This window comes from Triticum aestivum, chromosome 3A (assembly GCF_018294505.1).
Source record: "Triticum aestivum cultivar Chinese Spring chromosome 3A, IWGSC CS RefSeq v2.1, whole genome shotgun sequence".
Taxonomy (NCBI): Eukaryota; Viridiplantae; Streptophyta; class Magnoliopsida; order Poales; family Poaceae; genus Triticum; species Triticum aestivum.
The window spans coordinates 399,339,083-399,363,511 of NC_057800.1; the positions used below are offsets into that span (position 1 = coordinate 399,339,083).

General features: G+C 44.2%; 1 protein-coding gene across 5 annotated transcripts; it reads left to right on the plus strand.

Annotated features, from left to right (window-relative positions):
* Positions 1-18,654: 18,654 nt before the first annotated feature.
* On the plus strand, positions 18,655-23,777 carry LOC123061408 (uncharacterized). Of its 5 annotated transcripts, none has more exons than XM_044484502.1 (3): positions 18,655-20,111; positions 20,507-21,615; positions 22,198-23,777. In XM_044484502.1, exon 2 carries the CDS (start codon positions 20,516-20,518, stop codon positions 21,488-21,490), a length of 975 nt encoding a protein of 324 aa, XP_044340437.1. In that variant the 5' UTR covers positions 18,655-20,111; positions 20,507-20,515; the 3' UTR covers positions 21,491-21,615; positions 22,198-23,777. The 5 variants fall into 5 exon arrangements, with proteins under 5 accessions (XP_044340437.1, XP_044340436.1, XP_044340433.1 ...); XM_044484501.1 differs by having other exon boundaries at positions 18,656-21,615; positions 22,198-22,312; positions 22,813-23,777; XM_044484498.1 differs by having other exon boundaries at positions 18,656-21,615; positions 22,198-22,299; positions 22,813-23,777.
* Positions 23,778-24,429: the final 652 nt, after the last annotated feature.

Genomic DNA, 24,429 nt, shown 5'->3' on the forward strand with positions numbered 1-24,429 from the left:
ACTCATAAGGTAGACAATCAAAGAAATACCTCATGCTTCAAATTTGTTACACAACGGTTACCATACGTGCATGCTACAGGATTTGCAAACCTCAACAAAAGTATTTTTCAAATTCACAATTAATTTACTAGCATGATTCTAATATCACCATCCTCATGTCTCAAAACAATCATCAAGCATCAAACTTCTCATAGTATTCAACGCACTTTATATGAAAGTTTTTAATATACCCATCTTGGATGCCCATCATATTAGGACTAGTTTTATAGCCAAAGCAAATTACCATGCTGTTCTAAAGGAATCTCAAAATAATATAAGTGAAGCATGAGAGATCAATAATTTCTATAAAATAAAACCACCACCGTGCTCTAAAAAGATATAAGTGAAGCACTAGAGCAAAATTGTATAGCTCAAAAGATATAAGTGGAGTACATAGAGTATTCTAATAAATTCCGATTCATGCGTGTATCTCCCATAAGGTGTGTACAACAAGGATGATTGTGGTAAACGAGAAAGCAAAGAATCAAATCATAGAAGACTCTCCAAGTAAAACACATATCATGTGGTGAATAAAAATATAGCCTCAAGTAAAGTTACCGATAGACGAAGACGAAAGAGGGGATGCCTTCTGGGGCATCCCCAAGCTTAGGCTTTTGGTTGTCCTTGAATTTTACCTTGGGGTGCCTTGTGCATCCCCAAGCTTAGGGTCTTGCCACTCGTTATTCCAAAATCCATCAAATCTTTACCCAAAAAACTTGAAAACTTCACAACACAAAATCTCATGAGCTCCGTTAGTATAAGAAAATAAACCACCACTTTAAGGTACTGTAATGAAATCATTATTTCTTTATATTGGTGTTAAACCTACTGTATTCCAACTTCTCTATGGTTCATACCCTCTGATACTACCATAGATGCATCAAAATAAGCAAACAACACGCGAAAAACAGAATTTGTCAAAAACAGAACAATCTGTAGTAATCTGGAGGTTTCGAATACTTTTGTAACTCCAAAAATTCTGAAAACTTAGGAAGACCAGGAAAATATATATATTTATCTACTGAAGTTGGAATTGGTATTTTATCGCTCTGTAGTAAAAAAATGAATATTATTTTCGCGAGCGCATACTTTCTGTTTTTATCAGCAAGATCAAACAACAATCACCCAAGAAGATCCTAAAGGCTTTACTTGTCACAAACACTAATTAAAACATAAAAAAACACAATCATAACAGAGGCTAGATAAATTATTTATTACTAAACAGGAACAAAAAGTAAAGAACAAAAATAAAGTTGGGTTGCCTCCCAACAAGCGCTGTCGTTTAACACCCCTAGCTAGGCATAAAAACAAGAATAGATCTAGGTATTGTCATCTTCGGTATGCAATTATTCAATTGAACACTTATAACCCTTATGAGTTTCTTTGTTTTTTCTAATTATCAAACTCCTAGGTAGGAAATCAAGAAATTCATTTGTAGCAAAAGGTTACTTAATGATATCGAAAAAGTTGGGGTGAACACTTATTGATTTGAGGTCTTCATTTTTCTTACTAGAAGATTCACCCTTATTTTTAGGAACATAGATAAACTTGGCAACTTTGGTAGGAGGAGTATTTGAGGTATTTTTAACGGCAGAGAAAGCGGACCCCAAGTTGGCAATGATATCCTCGAGTTTATCAATTCTAGAGGAATCTTGGTCTATCTTCTCATTAACTATGGGTTCCTTTTCCTTAAGATTTTTCAGAGTAACTCCTACCTTAGATCCATATTGAGTAATTTGGTTGTGGATCTTTTTATCCAAATTTTCGATTAACTCTACAGTGGCAATTTTATTTTCAATAATATCAAGCCTTTGCATCACATGTTCCAAAGTTAAAATAGTTCCATTGACCAAAAGAGGTGGTGGGCCTAACAAATCTATCATAGCATTATAAGAATCAAAAGTATGGCTTCCCAAGAAATTCCCTCCGGTAATGGTGTCAAGAACATATCTATTCTAAGGAGTGATGCCTACATAAAAATTGCAAAGAAGATAGAAGTAGATTGCTTCCTGGTAGATCTATTTTGAGCATTGCAAATTCTATACCAAGAATCTTTTAGGTTTTCTCGCTCCCCTTATTTAAAATTCAGAACTTCATTATCGGGAGTATTAACAATGATAGGAGAACTAGCCATGAAGGCGAAACAAACGATCTAACACATGGACTCACAAGAAGCAAGCAAAAAGAGACGAACGAAAGAGGGGGAAGAAAAAGCCAAAGGTTTTCAAAAATCTTTTTAGAAGTGGGGGAGAGGAAAATGAGAGGCGAATGGCAAATAATGTAATTCGAGGGAGAAGAGTTTATGATGGGTACTTGGTATGTCTTGACTTGGCATAGATCTCCCCGGCAACGGCGCCAGAAATCCTTCTTGCTACCTCTTGAGCATGTGTTGGTTTTCCCTTCAAGAGGAAAGGGTGATGCAACAAAGTAGCATAAGTATTTCCCTCAATTTTTGAGAACCAAGGTATCAATCCAGTAGGAGACAACGCACAAGTCACCTAGTACCTGCACAAACAATCAAGAACCTTGCAACGAACGCGATAAAGAGGTTGTCAATCCCTTCACGTTCACTCGCAAAAGTGAGATCTGATAAAGATAGTAAAGTAAATATTTTTGGTATTTTTGTTGTATAGATTGGAAAGTAAACATTGCAAAATAGTAAATGAGATGCGATGTAAATAAAAGAGATGCAATATAATAAGAAAGAGACCCATGGGCCATAGGTTTCACTAGTGGCTTCTCTCAAGATAGCATGTATTACGGTGGGTGAACAAATTACTGCTGAGCAATTGATAGAAAAACACATAGTTATGAAGATATCTAAGGCAATGATCATGAATATAGGCATCATGTCCGTGTCAAGTAGATCAAAAGGATTCTACATCTACTACTATTACTCCACACATCGACCGCTATCTAGCATGCATCTAGAGTATTAAGTTCATAAGAACAAAGTAACACATTAAGCAAGATGAGATGATGTAGAGGGATAAACTCAAGCAATATGATATAAACCCCATCTTTTTATCCTTGATGGCAACAATACAATACGTGTCTTGCTGCCCCTACTGTCACTGGGAAAGGACACCGCAATATTGAACCCAAAGCTAAGCACTTCTCCCATTGCAAGAAAGATCAATCTAGTAGGCCAAACTAAACCGATAATTCAAAGAGACTTGCAAAGATATCAAATCATGCATATAAGAATTCAGAGAAGAACCAAATAATATTCAAAGATAATCAAGTTCATAAATCCACAATTCATCGGATCTTGGCGAACACGCCGCAAAAGAGTATTACATTGAATAGATCTCCAAGAACATCGAGGATAACTTTGTATTCAAGATCAAAGAGAGAGAAGAAGCCATCTAGCTAATAACTATGGACCCGAAGGTTTGTGGTAAACTACTCACGCTTCATCGGAGAGGCTACGGTGTTGATGTAGAAGCCCTCCATGATCGATTCCCCCTCCGGCAGATCGCCCAAAAAGGCCCCAAGATGGGATCTCACGGGTACAGAAGGTTGCGGTGGTGGAAAAGTGGTTTCATGGCTCCCACTGATGTTTCTAGGGTATAAGAGTATATATATAGGCGAAAGAAGTATGTCAGTGGAGATACGTTGGGCCCATGAGGGTGGGGCGCGCCTACCCCCTGGGTGCGCCCTCCCGCCTCATGGTCGCCTCAAGGAGTTCCAGGCTTCCACTCCAAGTATCCTGGTTTGCTTTCGGTCCAAGAAAGATCATCGCAAACGTTTGGATTCCATTTGGTATTCCTTTTCTACGAAACACTAAAATAGGCAAAAAAAAATAGAAACTGGCACTAGGCCTCCGGTTAATAGGTTAGTCCCAAAAACAATATAAAAGACCATATTAAAGCCCATTAAATATCCAAAACATATAATATAATAGCATGCAACAATCAAAATTTATAGATACGTTGGAGACGTATCATGAAGTGAGAGATTGGTCAATTCATGAATGAATGTGATGTCTGCCGAAGGGTGAAAGCGGAACACCAATGATCAGCTGGTCTCCTCCAACCTCTTGCTATTCCAGAATGGAAGTTTGATCATATTGAAATGGACTTTGACACTGGATTTCCCAAGTCCAAGCATGGGAATGATGCTCTCTTCGTTGTCATTGACAAGCTTACAAAAGTGGCGCATTTCCTTCCAATCAAAGAATCTATGACGACAGCTCTGTTGGCAGAGCTATACACCTCCAGAATTGTCTCGTTGTTGCACGAAATTCCGTAATTGATCTCTTCAAACCGTGGAAGCATTTTCACTTTCAAGTTCTGGGACTCCTTCCAGAAGGCCATGGGCACAAACATTCGCTTTAGCATGGCTTTCCATCCTCAAACAAGTGGCTTGTATCATCTCTTTCGGTATGAAGTGGGAAGATTGCCTCCCATATGCCGAGTTCTCCTACAACAACAGCTTCCAAGCAAGTTCGGGCAAGGCCCCATTTGAAATTCTATATGGCAGAAAGTGTCGTACTCCTCCCAATTGGTTCGAGACTGGTGAACGCCAACTTCTTGGCAATAACTTGGTCAAAGAAGCTGAAGAAATGTGCAAAGTCATCCATGAAAATCTGAAAACCGCGCAATCGCGCTAGAAGAGTTACTATGATAGCAAGCACCGTGACTTGGCTTTCGAGATCGGAGACCATGTCTACCTCCGCGTCTCTCCAATGGAAGGCACTCAACGCTTCGGTATCAAAGGGAAGCTCGCCCTGAGATACGTGGGTCCTTTCAAGATCATTGGCAAAAGAGGCGACCTCGCCTATCAACTTGAGCTCCCGTCCAACTTCGCAAATGTGCACGAAGTGTTTCACATGTCACAACTTCGCAAGTGCTTCAAGACGCCCAATCACACTATCAACTTCGAAGAGATTGACCTCCAAGAAGATTTATCTTATCATGAGCATCCCGTTGCCATTCTTGAAGAAACCGAGCGTAAAACTTGCAACAAGTCGATCAAATTCCTGGAAGTTAAGTGGTCTCACCATTTCGACCGAGAAGCCACCTGGGAGTGTGAGGATCACCTCCGTTCCGAATATCCGGAGTTCTTTCAGTCCTAGATCTTGGGTCGAGATCCTCTTGTAGTGGTGGAGAGTTGTAATGCCCCGGATGTAACATTCCATAATTGTAACTTCAACTCTTGCCATTTTTCAGGCTATGTGATATGTTATATCCTTCGTGGTTGGGTTTTGTTCCTCGTTTTACATTTTGTTCATGTCATGCATTTAATCTCATGTCATCGTGTGCATCTCATTTGCATTCGTGTTTGTCTCATGCATCCGGTCATTTTGGCCGTTGTCCGTTTCGGAATCCGACACTCACACATGCACCCGTTGCACCTCTCAAATCTCGTTTCGTGAGCGGGAGAAAAATGTTCTCGGAATGGGCCGAGATTTTTCAAGTGGCCTTGGTACATCACCGGTAGGCCGCCTGTCAAATTTAGTTCCATTTGGAGGTCGTTTGATGCCCCAACGGTTAACTGAGTAACCGCAAAAACCCCTCTCTCATTGCAGCCCAGCACCCCTCCAAAACAGCCCACTAGCCCATCTAAACCCTCTCCATGCTATCCGTCGTTGGATCACGATCATGTGAGCGAAAACCGCACCTCATTTGGACTCTCCTAGCTACCTCTACCTATAAAAAGGCTCCTTCCCCTCCATTTTCGGGCGAAACCCTAGCCCCCCTCACCCGCCGCCACCGGACGCGTCCATGACGGCCGGACGTGCCCGCCGCCGCCGCCCCCAATGAATCTGCCGCCACCATGTCATCACCGCCAGCCTCCACCATGCACGGGCCCGTGAGCCTGGAGCCGGCCCTCCCGGCCCAGTCCGCCCGCGCCGCCGCCCGACCAAGCGTCGCCCGTGCCCGCTGGCCCCGCCGTTCGCCGCCGCCTACCTCGCCGCCGACCCCGCCTACCTCGCTGCCGACCGCCACATGCCTCTCTGTCGCCGCGGGACCGCACTGCCCTGCCGCCCTCGCCACGAGATCCGCCGGCTGCCGTCGCGCCTCCCCACTCCCCGGCCGGATCTGGCTTCCCCCGCCTCACCGGCGACCTCCACGCCCAACTCCGGCCGTCGCCGCCTCAACTCCGGCGAGATCCGCCGCCGCATCATTTTTCGTGCCCGGGTCAAAACCTAGATCCGCGGGGTAAAATTTCCTCTAAGTCCCAAATATTTCTTCTCAGGTGCACCTCTTTGACATGTCATATCACCATGCTCGTAGCTCTGATTTGCGCATATGATATATCGAATGTTCGTCTCGTGATGGTCTTCATGATAGTGTCATTTGCATGCATGTTCCTGTCCATATTGATGTCTTAATCTTCGTTGCAAAAGTGCTATATGATGTTGTCTGCTGGAATTTATCATAACTTGCTGATTTATCATTTTCATGGCATTTTGTGTGTGCATCCTTTGAGCATAATGTCTACATGTTTTAGGAGCATCTTCATGCCATCTTTACAGTGGTGCAAGCCTTGTATTTTTATGATCTCTGTGGTGACCAGCACAAGCATGCAAAGTAGGCCACATGATGTTGCTGATTTCAAACACTTAGTATATCTGCTAAGTCTTTTCCTGTTACATTATGTTGCTATGTTGACTTGTTGCCACAAGTAGATCCATGCATATTTTGATGAACTTTAGAGTGTTTTGAAGATATGCTTATGATCTATCCATTCATATGTATGGCTGTAATTATGGGGTAGTGTAGCTTGTCATTACCATGCTCTACTTTTGCTAAATATTGTTGCTGGCACATTGTTAACTCGAAGTTCATTTTTTCCATGTGTTTTGCTAGTGATCCATGCACCCTATGAACTTAATCTTGCCATGTTTAGCTTCATAATTGTGTCTTCTTACTGTTGGTTACCTAGTGACGCCATTTAATTATTTGGGGTGAGTGGCATGAGCTTGCAAAGTTGCTATCATGAATCTGTTTCTGCCATGCCATGTTTTCTACAAAGTCTGAAACTATTCATATCACTTGCCATGTTTGCATTGATGCTACCATCTTTTCTGTGCATCTTTGGCTAAAGTTCACTAAGGAAGTTTTGTTCATTGCCTTTAGTACTAGCATGCCATGACCTTGTTTGCTAGCTCTAAACATTGCTACCTGATGCTATTTACGCCATGTTTAGTATTTTCACTAAGTCTGTAACCTAATTGTCATTTGCATTTTTGCCATGCTGTTTTAGGCTTGTTCTAGTGAGTTCTAGTAGGAGCTCAGTGTCCATAATTTGTAGAGATTTACTTGTACATTACTACCATGTGCTTTGTTTCTTTGTTGGAGTGTTGTAGCATAGCTTCATGATGCATCTTAAGTGCTATGATGCTGTTAAGCGCAGTGTTACATTGTTCTTGTTTTGCTTGTCATTTGTAAACCGTGCATCCGTTTCCGGTGATGTTTATATCAATTTTGACCGAAATCACTCAATCTTTACAGTGGCATGCTTGGTTTGCCAAGTTTATTCCATGATCATCCTTTCCCTTCCGGAGTACCCATATGCATTGCACATCATATCTTGCATTCCATGCCATGTCTTGCATCATGTTGCGTGTGCATTGCACCGTGATTGATTGTTGTTCTGTTGCTTGTGTTCTTGCTTTGGGTAGATCTGGGAGACGAGTTCATGAACAATGATCCTGTTGAGTACACTTACGAGGAGCAAGCTTTCGACAACCCTGCGAACTTTGCAGGCAAGATGATCATTACCCTCGATATCACTTCTATCTTTGCTTGCTAGTTGTTCCTTCTATCGCTATGTCGTGCTACCAACCACTTGTTTACCATGCCTCCCATATTGCCATGTCAAGCCTCTAACCCACCTTCCTAGCAAATCATTGTTTGGCTATGTTACCACTTTTGCTCGGCCCCTCTTATAGCGTTGCTAGTTGCAGGTGCCTTGCAGGTTGTTCCATGTTTGGAACATGGATATGTTGGGATATCACATTATCTCTTATATTTAATTAATGCATCTATATACTTGGTAAAGGGTGGAAGACTTAGCCTTTTGCTCGGTGTTTTGTTCCATTCTTGCCACCTTAGTTTCCGTCATACCGGTGTTATGTTCCCTGATTTTGTGTTCCTTACGCGGTTGGGGTTATGGGACCCCCTTGACAGTTCACTTTGAATAAAACTCATCCAGCAAGGCCTAACATTGGTTTTACCATTTGCCTAATAGCAACAAAAAACTTGCGTAGGGAATTTCCAGACCTCGTGGACTTAATCAACAACCCGGGCCAGTGATCCTCATGAGTGTTGGTCCAAACCGGGCAGACTGCGGGGCCGCCTCGGGGAAACTCGGGGTATTTGGTATATACCTGTAGGCTGACCCATCCAGTGTACCTTGAGAACGAGACCGCGCACCTCCTATCAGGCTAGGCCGATACATCAGGAGGTCTTGCTGTAGTTGTTTTACCATTGTTGAAATGTCTTGTAACCGAGATTCCAAGTCTGATCGGGTTGTTCCGGGAGAAGGAATATCCTTCGTTGATCGTGAGAGCTTGTGATGGGCTAAGTTGGTACACCCCTGCAGAGTATAACTTTTGAGAGCTATGCCCGCGATTATGTGGCAGATGGGAATTTATTAATATTCGGTTGTAGAGAACTTGACACATGACTAATTAAAATACACCAAGCACATGCGTAACCATGATGGCCTCTTTTCGGTGAGGTTCGAGAAGAGAACACGGTGGGGTTATGTTTGAACGTAAGTAGTTCAGGATCACTTCTTGATCACTTCTAGTTTATGACCGTTGCATAGTTTCTCATCTTACTCTTGTACTCGTATGTTAGCCACCATTTTTTTGCTTAGCACTTGCTGCAGCTCCACCTCATAACCACATCCTACCCATAAGTTTAAATAGTCTTGATCTCGCAGGTTTTGAGATTGCTGAGTCCCCGGGACTCACAGATACTACCAAAATAGTCGCAGGTGCTGATGATACCAGTGCAGGTGATGCCACCGAACTCAAGTGGGAGTTCGACGAGGACCTTGGCCGTTACTACGTGTGTTTTCCGGATGATCAGTAGTGGTGCCCAGTTGGGACCATCGGGATTTAGCATTTGGGGGTGTCATCTTTTCATTTGGTTATGTCCATAGTCGTACTATGTGTGTACTCTGAATGATGTATGAATTATTTGATCATTGTGTGACGTGGCGATTGTAAGCCAACTATCTATTTATCCTTGATCTTATACATGGGATTGTGTGAAGATGACCCTTCTTGCGACAAAACCAAAATGCGGTTATGCCTCTAAGTCGTGCCTCGACACGTGGGAGATATAGCTACATCTTGGGCGTTACAACTACCCATCTCGACAGCCACTTGGCCTCTGCCCCGCTGTTGCATACCTGGAGCTGCAAGAGCACCCGTCGATGGAGCACCAGTGCTCCTAGTCCCGATATTGTCATGCATGAGGGGCTCGTCGGTGCTGCAAAGACAGCGCTGCTGCTACCAAGCCACCACTAGTTGTTGCACCGATTGTTAGCAAAGCTGTGACTTGTCATGCTCTGAGGCCGCTCGTCAGAAGCATCCGGTGGTGTGAGGCCGCTCACCGGCGGGAGCGCCAGTGCTGCGAGGCTGCTTTCCAAAAGCATTCTGATTCTGTGAGGCCCGGGAGGCGGACACATGGTGCAGGCGGACACATGGTGCATTCTGATTTTGTGAGGCCCGAGAGGCAGACACATGGTGCAGGCGGACCAACGGTTCAACCTGGCGATACTAAAGGAGGACCGGGAGGCAGAGCCTCAACTTGACGTGGAGCACGCGCATGCCGCTGCCGTCGAGGCTCTCCTGCAGGCGGAACCGGATGTCGTGGATGTGAACCAGGCGGCGGAGGCTCAACTTGAGGCGGAGCGCGCAGATGCCGCTGCCATCAAGGCCCTTCTGCAGGCGGAACCGGACGTCCTCGACTTGAACCGGGCGGTGCAGGCTCAACTCGACGCGGAGCGTGTGGATGCCGCTGCCATCGAGGCCCTCCTGCAGGCGGAATCGAACGTCCTTGACTTGAACCGAGCGGCGGAGGATCAACTCGACGCGGAGCGCGCGGATGCCACTACCATCGAGGCCCTCCTGTAGGTGGAACCGGACGTCCTCGATTTGAACCGGGTGGTGCTCTCGTCCGTGCAGAGCGCTCGCACGCTCCGCGTGAACGAGTAGCTGTAGGCCAAGGACAACCACGGTGCAGAGACACACGTTGGCAGCTATGGCTGGTTCGCGCCACCAGCCAAAGATGACGAGGCTGTCTTGTTCCGCGAGCAGTGATAGTTTTTATTTATGTTGTTGTTTTAGGGATCTTTTGCTGTGTAAAAACATATATTGTTATGCAAGGCGCCTGACTTTCATCATTTGGGTCAGTCTACCATTTCAGGCTATTGGATGAATATCCTATGTCTCCTAACACTTCTTCTTCCCCAATAGACCACCGCATGGGCCGTACGGATCCTCCCCAACATGCGGTTGGATAAACATACTGTATGAACGAAAATTATGTGTCAGTGATAGGATGACTGAGTTTGGTTTGTTCACATGCGGTAGCACGTGTCAGTGAGGGTGTGTTCCCTTGGTTGGGTTTGCGGCGTGCAGGAATGACTGTGTGAGGGTGCGGAGCGACCGTGTGAGGGTGCGGTGCGATCGCGACAGCCATGCGCAAGGGTACCTCCTTTTCATTTTGAAAACTTTAGGCAAGCTTGACAAAAATGTGTGGCGAAGTATGGCAAGCTTGACAAACAAGATAAGTACGTACGTACTAGGAGTACTGGTGTTAATAAAGAAAGGCGGGGTTTTCCTTCACGAGATTAATTAATGCAAATCCTCGTTTGACGTGTCAATTAATGCATATTTTTTCTCCAAAGCCCAAAGAGCTACCCATGTCACTCCTCATCGCTTGATTAATGCAGCGCCATGCAAACCAACCTTCTCACTTCCGCATGCATGCAAGGGTATATTAATGTCCTTGGTTGCTAGTACGAGGCAAACCCCATCAATTTTGCCTCAATTAGTGTTAGTGGCCTTTTGCAAATTGTAATTTTGATATACTGTCCTTGTGTACAAAAAATGGAGGTAGTAACTATTTGAGTTCCTTCCCCATTGCGGTGATGTCGATGATATCTTGAACGATGTGGTTTGATGAAGTGCATTTGACGAAGAACACCATTGAGGGAGACCACCGGACGCAAGTGTCGCCTACAAGCCGAGACAACCGCCTTATTTGCATCCAGGAAGTCCGTTGAACGAAAGGACACGTAAATGTACTAGTACTACTAGTACACAATAGCATCGTCCATCCAACTTAGTGCGGTGAGGTGGTTTCTCGAAGAAGACAATGGAGAAGCGTAGTCAACGAAGAGTGAAATGATGGTTGCTTCGTCCATGCTTTGTGATTTGACGCCTCAATGCTTTGTGATTTGTGATAGAAGGGACATGGTACTCTGTGCTCTATACTGTACATGCTTCCAAGCATGGGAGCAAGAGGAGAGACGTTGCATTTTTCTATTCCTTCAATCAGCCAATCAGAGAGCTTTGGTTACATCTTTTTGGCTTTGGCAGCACCGTCCACAATGGTTCCCATCGATGCCAAAAGCTATTTTCACATTTGGCTACACATTGTGGATGCCCTTAACCGTACCACTTGGTTTTGCTCCTATGTGCTATCTATACAAATCTCAATTATATTGATCTAAAAATAATAGAATCAAGATTAGTAAGAAGGAGGTGATTTTGCCGCGCGGATGGCGGCGGAGGTTTCTTATTTTTAGAGGACGTTGGCCTGGCGGTTTGCTAACATGCGGTCCCACGTGTCAGTGCTTTACCAAGACGATCCGCGTCCCACATGAGGCAGAACAATGGCAGAAGCAACACATGGTTAACTTGAAGAAGATCTTATCAAAAAAACTTGAAGAAGATGAGGGAGAAGCGGATTCAGCAACAAGTGAAGTGATGGTTGCTTCGTCCCTCCAACTTCTTTTTTTAGCATTATTACTTCGTCCCTCCAACTTAACTGCGGAAAAAGTGCAACTTTGTGATTTGACGCCTCATTGCTCATTACTACACCGACGCCATGACCGGGGTGCTTCACCCCTGCTGCTCTGCACTGTATTTCAGGTCTGGCACGTGGACCCGGTAGCATGATGTCCCACATGTCGGCGAACGGGACTAGAACATTTATGAAAGCGAGCACTCCACTCTTATGACGGAGGAGTACACGACACGGCGGCCCCGTGAACTGTCACTTGTACTGTATAGTACTATAGTTTTGCTGTTTCGCATGATCCATCGATACAAACCCGATTAAACAGGAAAGGGCGGGATTTTTCCCGCGTGGTAGATGATACTGGCCATACATTTCAAAGGTAATTTTAATGTATGCAAACTGAATAATTAAGTAACAATATGATATCTACTAAAACTAAAAACACATATGATTTATTGTGTTAGAGTGTAGTAGTAGTGCCGTATTGCATAGTTGTTAGATGTAACATGCGAGAACATGTAGAGATGTAGTTTTGGAGGGCCTACAGAGAGAAAAGCGTAATATGGCCATCGAACTCCAGAATACGCTCATTACGGTCACTATATACGTTCTGCGGTGATTATACGGTCACTTGCTCACCATTCAACATCAGATTGCACTCTGTTGACCGGCCAAATAGTCTGCGTGGCACCATGTTCACTAGTTAAACTGACCATGTTCCTTGTGGGTCCCACATGTTAGTTCACATAGGAAAAAGGTCAGATAAACACAAATTTACCTAGGCGTTACAAGACTCCAACCCATGCGCAGGAATCACCTGGTTGTGTTTGTGTCTGTCAGGGCCTGGTGTGTGTGCGTGCACGTGTAGGTTGAGCACTTGAGCGTGAGAGTGTGTGTTGGTTGTGTGGTGTGTGCATGCATGTGTGCGTGTGTGCATGTGAGTGTTGCGTGCATGTGTGGCTGTGTGTGTACATGTGAGTGTTGCGTGCGTGCTTGGTTGCATGTGTTAGTGTGAGTGTTGCGTGCATGCAGTTCATGTGCATGCATGCGTGTGTGTATAATCACCACACCAGCTCCTGTGTGTTAAAACAGACGGCTCAACATACCAATACAAGGCCACCTTGTCCGCTGTGCCTGCGGTCATGACTTTGAACCATCGTCCAATATTTTTTTGTCGTTTGTTTTCATTCTTACTAGCAAGATGCCCGTGCATTGCACGTAACATCAAGATGCATATGTATGACTAGTTTATCTTGTGAGAGAAAAGGATGAACGAGGGAAGGCCTTATTTGCAAATGTGGAGAGGTGTGTGGGTACCTTTTTGCAAAATTGCCATAGTTTCCTTCCTATCCGTCAGATATAAATGGACGACCTACGTTGCAGGATGGCAAGCACACCATGATCACCAACTCTCTTTTTTATAAGAGTGTAGAAGAGTATATACAAGCTGACAGGTGGGCCCAATGGTAGTGAAACAATGTGATGCAACACTAGAGGTGCAACATGGAGCATTTAACTGGTCAACTAGTGGTGTCTTGAGCAAATACAGAGCTGTACGGTGAGCCTGTGACCGTATAATAACCACAAAACATAAATGATGGCCGTAATGAGTGGATTCTGAAGTCCAATGTACGTATCGTGCTTTCGCTCCAAATACAATGATCGTCAATGTATATATCGCGAGAGAAAGATGAAACATGCGTGAATGTGCTGGGGGCTTACTTTTAGAGGACCTAGAGATAGTTTGTGTGCATACGTGAAAGGGACGTAGAGGGGGTGTATGTGATGGGGAGAGAGATGCTCTTCATTTATCTTTATTATGACTAACTTTATAAATAGTATAAAAATATAAAAATTCACAATGCGGAATAAATATCTTTCTGGGCACCATGCAATGCAAATTAATGTTCGTACTCCTCCATATACCTTTGTAATGTCGTATATATGTAGAAATTATAAAAGAATTTTTTGGCCACACTTTATTCAAAAGGAATGTTGTATGCGAAATAAACATGAAGGGAGGGCTTTTTAGATTGATGGGGTACGTGATGTAACATGTGTGAATGTGTAGTTGATTTATTTGGCAGGGCCTAGAGAGGTATGTGTGTGTATTACGTATTTGAGAGAGGCATGGATAGAGGGGGCGGCGAGGAGAGGGGGGCGTGGGAGAGATAGCACGAGAAATGAGAGAGGTCTAGAGAGAGAGACTAATATATGATCACGGCGAGAGATTCCCTTGAGTGTGTATATGCAAGGGGGGAGTGTATAGAGGCACGATGAGATTTTTTTTGTGTGGTGTCTGTGTTGGTATGTGTGGGTGTGAGAAGATAACGAGGCCTGGGGCAGAGGTGAGGCCCTTGGTTCGGTTCCGTCTTGCGCCACATTGGTCGGCCCGTGACCCATTTAGGAAGACCCATGGATGACTTATCCTACAAGACAACGACAGCAGAATTGTGAAGGACTCTATGTCCACTAACAAAGCCGGTTAGGATTTGTAACCCTGGGTTATCGGACTAAGGTAACCCCTTATCTCTGATATTACTATTCATCCAACCTAACTTTAAGGGGCATCCTACAGAATGCTCTGCTAGAATCATACTCATCGATTAGGAAGAGAGATGTGAGACAATGCGTGAGAGACAGGCCTAAAGATAATGTGCATACGGGAGACACGTAGGCAGGTCTATGTATATAGAAAGGGTCGATGGGGATTGTGCGTGTGTATGCTTGTGAGAGGAAGAGTGCTTGTGATAAAGGTTAGTGAAAATAGTCGTAAATGGTTATGAGAGGGAGGGAGGGTTATATCGAGAACATGTCTGCGAGAAAGACACCTCGGGAGAGAGTGTGTGAGCATGTGTGAGATACCACCGATGGAGAGTGAAACTACACGTAAAAGACTGATGTACACATTGATTAAAGATTAAATTGTATCCAAATATTAGGATGGGATCATGATATTTGCAATTCACGTAAGGAACGGTCATTGATCCATCAGACATCTAGATTCTATCGAATTTGAGCATGTCTATGTTCTTATTTGACATAATTGATCCACATAGTTAGTATTTTGAACTCCTGACAATGCATCGCTTTAGCAATCGAATATAAACGTGAGTATAGTTCATGTCGTGTGTGTAAAGCACATTATACATACGAAAGTTACACAATGAACATTATAAATAGCTAGCTATGAACTAGCATACATTTAAGATGCTTTAAAAAAATCGAATTCAACATGAAGTCCATTCAATTATTTGAATTCGATATCATGGCATTTGTAAATCATACCTAAGTTACAGGGGCACCAATCTTTGCTCTGATTTTGTACATAATAGCATATATAGTCGTGTACAAAATAGATTCAAATTTAGCTCCTCCATTCCAAAATAATCGTAGTTATAGGATTTTCAAGTGTCAAAATTTCAAAAAAGTGGATAATTTAATGAGGTTTTCAAACATAGAAGGTCAAATTTAACATTGTCTATTTAGGTCAATCCTCAAAGTTCAAGAGTACTCTAAATGTGAATGCTTCTGTTTCAAAATTTCGAATGAAGCACCAAAAGAGCATCTACTCACCCGAAACCGCGTGAGACCAATGTTTGGTAGTAGAAGGAAATTACTTTTCTAACTCCGACCCATGAAACCTACTGGCCCGACGTCCAAAGGTCTAAACCGGGGTAGGTTTGTAGCTTCATCTAGATGCCACACAACCGCCTCCGAAAAACATTCACACACAATGGCCGCCTAAGCACACATGCGCGCAGCCGAAATCGCTCCCGCCCACTATTTGGGACACCTCGGATTATCATCCTACCCCGACCCACAATAGGTCCAAAATTTAAGAGGGCAGTAAAGTTTGTACTTTCCCCAAATTTCAAACAAGCGCATCCCATCTGTTCAAAAAAGCCAAAAACAAGTGCGTCCCAGACCGAAACAAGGTTCTCCCGTAGCTCCCCCCGCCCTCCACCCCCCTTCCGATTCCCCATTCGTACTCCGCGGGCGCCAAAACATGGTTCTCCCTTAGCTCTCCACCAGCCGCGAAACCACGGCGTCCTCCGTCCGCCACCCCATCCAACTCATCAACCGCCGCCCTCCTCCATCACGCCAGAGCCGATACCCCGACGTCGTCGTCCACCGCAACCTCAACCGCAACGCCCTACACGGCTAGTAGTTGAAGCCGAGGCTGAGCCGTCTTTACCCGAGCCATTTCAACCACGTCGTCCTGCGCCTCACCGCTGCCGCTCCAACTTCGCCCCCGTCCACCGCACCGGAGCTGTTCCTACTACGCCGTCCTTCGCTGCCTCGGATCTGCTTCTCCTTCGCCGACATACGGCCACAGCAACACAATCAACAATTTGGCGATGGGTTCGTCCAAGCCTGCACCCTCCTCCAGAACATCGGTTTCCCCAGCAAAAAGAAGAAGATCGGCGCGACATGTGGATGCGACCGCCCCGGCAACCGAAAATGGTACTCCTCTTCCCTTATTCATGCAAATCTTACGTGTCTTCTTGCACGGTATTCATCCAACAGAAGGCACCAGTTGACCGCTTCTTCTTGATACTAGATGTTCCTAGTTACTCGCGATGCACAAGGTTTCTCCTCATATACTATTTCACCTTAGCTAGAGGTCCGTCGCCCCTGGATTTCAATTCCAAGTCAGTTGATTCCCAATTAATGGAAGCATTCCCCGGCGTTACAGGCGCTAGTGCGCCTATTACGCCGGGGAAGCAGTGCCTCGGTGTTTATCTTAGGGGTGTTTGGGGCCTAGAGCTGCTGGCGCCTGATCTGGAGGTCGGCCGGGATTAAAGGGATGGCCTGGGGGCGCTGCCAAGCATGGCGGTGGTGTGAGGTCGAGGGGAGGGTGGGGCGGCGGAGGCAGGGGTCTGGGCCGGTGGTCGCTGGCGGTTCGAGAAAGATTGTCAACAGTGACTGGCAGGAGGTAGACGAAGGCCATCTGCCCATTCCTTATAGATCAGACGGTTCATAAAAAAAATCAACTGACCTATTTATTTTCAGTCGACTGTTATCTTGATAGGACCACATGTGGTAGTGTGCTAGAGGAGTACTTGCATTTCCTGTGCTCATATATTACAAAATCATACGGAGTAGAGTCTAATTTTGTTTGCCATGCAATGTTGTAGAGCTATCATATGTCTCCTGTCATTTATTTTTCAGCCACTTGCTATCTGCTACTTTTACAGTGCACTAGTTCTGCACACACTTCACCCATACTCTCACTATTGTGTTTTTATGCAAGGGTATTTCAGACACTGCCTTGACTGAAGCAGAAAAGAGAAGAGAGAAGTCGCTCCAGCGTGGTATGCGGCTAGGCCAGACACATTTCAAGACTTTAAAGGGTATAGTGTCAGCAGATGGAGACGGGGAACGTAGCTCTGGAGTTAATGATCTTGCTCGCCGTGAACCACCATCCCAGGTGCTTGATTTAACTTCATGGTGTCATATGTGGTTGCATGTTGAATATGGTATCTACCTTGTATTTGAAAGGCCGAAGTCGATCTTTATCAAGATAAGGAAAGATATTTTTACATGAACCACCATCGCGGGAGCACCAAAAGACAAATAGCTAGTCAGGGCACTGACCGAGCCAGTGACAAGCCCAGCACAGACATGCATCACCGGGAAGCCAACTAAAAAGCCACGATGGTGGCGAAGCAACCCGCCTCCCACCAGGCTCTCAGGTCCTACATGATCATGCTCACCACTCCAGCCAGATGTCTAGCTTGTATTGCTTCCAATTTGGTTAAATTGCATCTGCTTAGCTTACACACTATACCTTTGAATATGACATGTCTTCCTGTTTTTGGTACATACTAGTACATCTGTCTATTAACCATGCTCTTACATCAAATTAATGTTCTTGTGTATCCCTCATCAATCACTTATGATGAGGCTGTTGGATTCCGGGTTCTGGCAAAACCCTTGAGGTTCGAACACTGGGGTGCGCACGAAGATCTCTCCTCCCCCTTGTACTCTCCCTCACCGCTATCTCAAGGCTCGACGCGTCGAACTCGCAGAACCAAGAGACACAAGATTTATACTGGTTCGGGCCACCGATGTGGTGTAATACCCTACTCCAGTGTTGTGTGGTGGATTGCCTCTTGGGCTGAGGATGAACAGTTACAAGGGAAGAACAGCCTCCTGAGGAGAGGTGCTCTTGTGCTTGGTGAGTTAGCGTGGTGGCCTTCATGGAATGGATCCGGTCCAAGATAAGGTGCCTCCCTATGGTGGTGGCTAGTTGATAAGCACATTTCATATATACAATTTTGGCATAGAAATATATTATTTGTTGAGTTCTGACAATCAATTCTTGATATGAATTATTGCATATTTGAATGAAAATCATATAAAGGGATCATTTACTTGTTACTTGTTCCTTTTGCAGAAAAGTGCCCAAAGGCACTATAATCGTCAAGATTTCTACTATGGGGCTAACGAGAAGAGAGAAGGGCATGAGAGAAATACATCAAGGACTTGAGCGTGAAGGAAAGAAGTAATCTAGGGGAGCAAACTCAAAGAAGAGGAGGATCTTCTTGGGAGAACTGAAGAGAAGAGGAGGGCCAATGTGCAAATGTGGCAGCTCAGAGTGGGGAACAAAATCCCTAGCCGAAGCACTTGATCCCTTTGGGCCTGGCAACACCTCTCCTTCCCCCATCTCCTTCTCCACCACCGACCGCCGCCACGGCGAGGCCGGTGTGGTGGTGCGCCTCCGCCACCCATCCATCTATCCATCACCGGTGCCCCACACCACCAGCGCCCATCTCGCCTGCCGTACCCACGTGCCTCCACCTGCTGCTGATTCTCCTTGCCACTCCCTTCGCCTACCTCGCTGTTGTTCTTCTTCCCGATGTCCTCCCTGCTACCCTTCTGCTTCTCCCCGGCTTCCCCTCTCATCACGTCCCTGCTGCTGCACTTCTTCTCTCCCAACGCTACTGCTGCTACTACGCTCTGCTGCTCCCTCTTGCTAACCTGTTGCTACTTCTTGCTTTACCCTACTGCTGCTCTACTTCTCTCATCACAACTACTCCTCCTCCTCTCTAACCCCTGCTGCCTCTATCTCTTCTCTGAACCTCCTTTGTTGCTGCCTCTTCTCTCCTCTGCTGTTGGCTTGAGATTTTTGTAAGCGGAGATGTGTTAAACTTTGTAAGGTTCAGATTTTAAGTAGTGCTTGAAACTTGTTCAGTTTCAGACTTGTGCTTGATTAATAGTACTTATTTTGTTCATTTCAGATTACTGGAATTAACTCCCCCTGTTTTCATATGTGTTATATGTGTACTGTAGCGCTTGTGTTAACTTTGTTCATGTGAAAACATATATGTTTGTGTTGTGATATAATTTTGTCCCTATCATATTAGCTTGTTTCTTTCCTTCTGTCATTACTAGTTATATATGTGTTTGTGTTTGTGTTGTGAGAGTTGTACTGTTACATTGTGACTCTCATTTAGAATGTATGAGTACTAGATATATATGTCATATATATTCTGTTCATGTTTAATAGTTATATGTGTTCTTGTCTAGCAGCTTTCCCTAATATTTGTGCTAGTGTTTTAGATTCTCGGGTATAATGAAAATACCAAAAAGATATTGAGTAAAATCTGAATTTCCCTTTGTTGTTTGTCGTTTTCTTTGCCAACGATCTTCGGGAACAACCTGGTTAGTTTAGGTTTTATTTTCTGCAATCATCTCTTAAAATTGTGTTACCTAGCTTTAGTCGAGCACCGCCGCTGATTTTCCTAGTCCTTGAGGAGAACACGACATCCGTAGTTTTGGGCGTAAAAACCCCACTATACTCACAACCGATCATTTTTGCGTCGTTGCCGGGGACTAGCGTCGAGTGACCGTGCTAGGCTATAGACTAGGTTTTTCTTCTTTTCCTAGTTTGTGCTATATATGTGATATATCTCTAACTCCTAACCTTTGTTCTAGTTTATTTCCTCTTTGTTTTCTTTTCCTTTTTGCAGGCTAGAACCATCTTCTCGGTTATGGCCTACTATTCAGATCACCATGGATATGCGAGCAACACTACAAATAGCACGGAAAGTATTCAAGAACTGATAAGTAAGATTTCCCATCGATTAGATGATTTAGCTTGGCAGCGAGAAGTAGTTTTTGAGGATAGGCCTAGCTCTTATGATCCTTATTCTAGAGGCCATCCTTATGTTGCTCCTACCTGCCATATTTGTGGATTTCAGGGCCATTCGCCCCCTGAATGTCAGTGTGGTTACTCTTGCCCTCTAGATTGTTTTGGCATGAGCTTTGCTCAAGAGCATAGCTCATACCAAAACAATTACTCACATGGGTGGCCTGAAAACCCGAATATGTCATATAGGAGCAACAACCCTGAGATCTCATCATTTCCCTCTAGTTATCCAATGCAAGGATTTAGGAATGAAGAGGAGAGCAACAATTATGCTCCACAACAATTTTATTCTGCTCCTATTCATATACCTCAGCACCAGGAGATGTTGCCAATGGAGTTAAATGGTCCTCCATTTGGTCAACCAACACCTTCTACACAAGTGCCCACACAAGATGACTTTGCTGATATAGACAAGCTCACATTGCTTAGTCTCGAGTTCACTTGGAGTGCTGAAGATGATCCAATTAGGCTGGTGATACTAGATGAAATGAAGAAGATCAAGAGTGGGAATGAGCTAGTGGAAGAAGTAAGGAAGATTGAGAAGAACATCAATGCTGGCAGCACTATTTCTTCGCAGCTAGAGCTGAGTATTTCTGGGATATCCCTTGATACATGTGAGGTCCCAACACCTTCACATTCAGCTGAGCAATATAGCGAGAGTCCAGAGGAAGAGATACTTCAGATCCAAGAAGAAATTCTCAAAGCCAAGGCACAAGATGATCCAGAGCTCGAATACCCAAATGAACAAGTTGAAGATCCAATGTCTACTACTTCCGAAGAAGTAAAAGAAGCTGTTGTAGATGAAGATGAAGAACCTGAGATTCATTTGCCTATTGTCATACAAGAGAGTGATGTGTCAGGTTCATTCAATCCTCTTAATGACATGTCCCATTATGTTTTGTTTGATTCTACCTTGCTTTACATGATGCCATCACTTAAGGTAGATTTGAGGAAGTGTTTGCTTGGATATGATGATACTTATACCGTTGATGGCATTGCTCATACTAATGATGATCACACTTATTTTCCTCATGCCAAACCTATGCTTAATGATAAATATCATCTGAATGCTAGTATTGAGCTTGTTGATTCCTATCATACTCGTCATGTTCTATATTCCTATGTTTATATAATTGGATACTCGATTGGCGACTTAGAGGGCATCGACCCTATCACTCGTAGTTGTTGTTTGTGTGAGTCCTATTTCAGGTTTTTGCTTGTGCACGAATCAATATATGTTGACCAGGTTCGAGGTGACATCCCTTGGGATCCCGGTGGAGTCAGAGCATGGCGATGAGGAGAAGCAAATGGGCACACATATGGAAGAGAGGAGCTGGAGCATGCACGAGGAAGCAAAAGGAGAGGAGTCGCAATGCAAGAGGATGTGAGATGATCGAGTGAGTGCTACATGATCAAAACCCGGTGAGCTTTTTCATGTCCCCAATCTGAATATATCATCCATTGATACATGCTGAAATCAATTGCTATTTGGGTTGCTTGAGCCATTTCTTAAACATTGTCCCACTGAATTTTACCTTTAACATATGGTGCTTGATGAGAATATGCGAACCGATTGTTGAATGCCTTGTAAACTAGTGATCGACACCCCATTTGCTTTGCTGAAAGTAGTGAAAGCTATTAGTTTTGAGTGCTCAAATCCCTAGTGCAGTAGTAAACTTAATCATTTTCTGTCTTTACCTTGATACCCTTAGATCATTAAGTGTTAGATGATGAGTTCGTGTCTATTGTGTTCCCATTGAGAGCAATCACTTTACCACTATGGACTAGTATGCTATGTTCCCTGGATCAGTAGCATGCGAACTAGACATGGAGAAGTGATGATTCCTGTTTTTGTGCTTATGCGTTGTTCATTTAAGATAAGTAATAATGAATAAATAAGTATGAATACCTACAGTAGCATGTCATGTTCCCTGGATCGGTGGCATGTGAAATCGGGTTAGCTTGGGCAGTAATTAATAATACAAATTGTAATTGTCAAACCAGGTGTATACCATGTTCTCTGGATCGGTGGTTTGTTCCTTTGGGGAGACAAAAAAAACTAATAATTGGTCGAGCCGGGTGTATACCATGTTCTCAGGATCGGTGGTACGTTCCTTTGGTGAGATCGATATAATATTATCATTGCTTTATTTCTATAAATAAGTGATCCGATCACAAGTTTATGTTCTTTTTGTTCTCGGGATCATGCTCTCTTTAGGAACCTTTGGCACAATCATCATTTGAACTAGTTGATCTTCTTTTATCATTGTAAAAGTTTAAAATGGTCAAGTCTACTAGTATCCTACCACTTTGAAGCACTCCTAACCATTAATTTTCACTAGTGAAGTCCAAAGCATGCACTGTTTAGAGATCTACTTCACTTGGCAATCTCTAGTCAGCTCACTATTCACATTCTTGCTCTTGTCATATGCCTTTGCTTGAGGACAAGCAAAAGTTTATGTGTGGGGGAACTTGATAAGCACATTTCATATATACAATTTTGGCATAGAAATATATTATTTGTTGAGTTTTCACAATCAATTCTTGCTATGAATTATTGCATATTTGAATGAAAATCATATAAAGGGATCATTTACTTGTTACTTGTTCCTTTTGCAGAAAAGTGCGCAAAGCCACTATAATCGTCAAGATTTCTACTATGTGGCTAACGAGAAGAGAGAAGGGCATGAAAGAAATGCGTCAAGGACCTGAGCGTGAAGGAAAGAAGTAATCTAGGGGAGCAAACTAAAAGAAGAGGAGGATCTTCTTGGGCAGAAATGAAGATAAGAGGAGGGCCAATGTGCAAATGTGGCAGCTCAGAGTGGGGAACAAAATCCCTAGCCGCAAAACTTGATCCCTTTGGGCCTGGCAACACCTCTTCTTCCCCCATCTCCTCCTCCACCACCGGCCGCCGCCACGGCCAGCCGGTGTGGTGGTGCACCTCCGCCACCCATCCATCTATCCATCACCGACGCCCCTCACCAGCAGCGCCCATCTCGCGTGCCGTACCTGCATGCCTCCACCTGTTGCTGATTCTCCTTGCTGCTCCCTACGCCTACCTCGCTGTTGTTCTTCTTCCCGACGTCCTCCCTGCCGCACTTCTGCTTCTCCTCTGCTTCCCCTCTCCTCACGTCCCTGCTGCTGCACTTCTTCTCTCCCAATGCTACTGCTGCTACTGCGCTCTGCTGCTTCCTCTTGCTAACCTGCTGCTACTTCTTCTCTTTACCCTACTGCTGCTCTACTTCTCTCATCACAACTGCTGCTCCTCCTCTGTAACCCCTGCTGCCTCTATCTCTTCTCTGAACCTCCTTTGTTGCTGCCTCTTCTCTCCTCTGCTATTGGCTTGAGATTTTTGTAAGCTGAGATGTGTTAAACTTTGTAAGGTTCAGATTTTAAGTAGTGCTTTGAACTTGTTCAGTTTCAGACTTGTGCTTGATTAATAGTACTTATTTTGTTCATCTCAGAGTACTAGAATTAACTCCCCCTATTTGCATATGTGTGATATGTGTCCTGTAGCGCTTGTGTTAACTTTGTTCATGTGAAAACATATATGTTTGTGTTGTGATATAATTTTGTCCGTATCATATTAGCTTGTTTCTTTCCTTCTGTCAGTGCTAGTTATATATGTGTTTGTGTTTGTGTTGTGAGAGTTGTACTGTTACATTGTGACTCTCATTTAGAATGTATGAGTACTAGCTATATATGTCATATATATTCTGTTCATGTTTAATAGTTATATGTGTTCTTGTCTAGCAGCTTCCCTAATATTTGTGCTAGTGTTTTAGATTCTCAGGTATAATGAAAATACCAAAAAGATATTGAGTAAAATCTGAATTTCTCTTTGCTGTTTGTCGTTTTCTTTGCCAACGATCTTCGGGAACAACCTTGTTAGTTTAGGTTTTATTTTCCGCAATTATCTCATAGTGTTACCTAGCTTTAGTCGAGCGCCGCCGCTGATTTGCCTAGCCCCTGAGGAGAACACGACATTCGTAGTTTGGGGCGTAAAAACCCCACTATACTCACAACTGATCACTATTCCTATATATAGAGGCCCTGGTCCTCTTCCCTATTAGGCGGGAAGGGATCCCATAATGGCCATTTTGAAGGGGGGCAACTAGTACAAGATATCCTGACAAAAGGGTGGCCTTCGCCTGTCAAAGACTCTTGTGGTGACACCGTCCTGGGCTCCACGGTGACTTCCGTCCTGCCGTCCTTCTGGTCTTGGTTTTGTTGCAT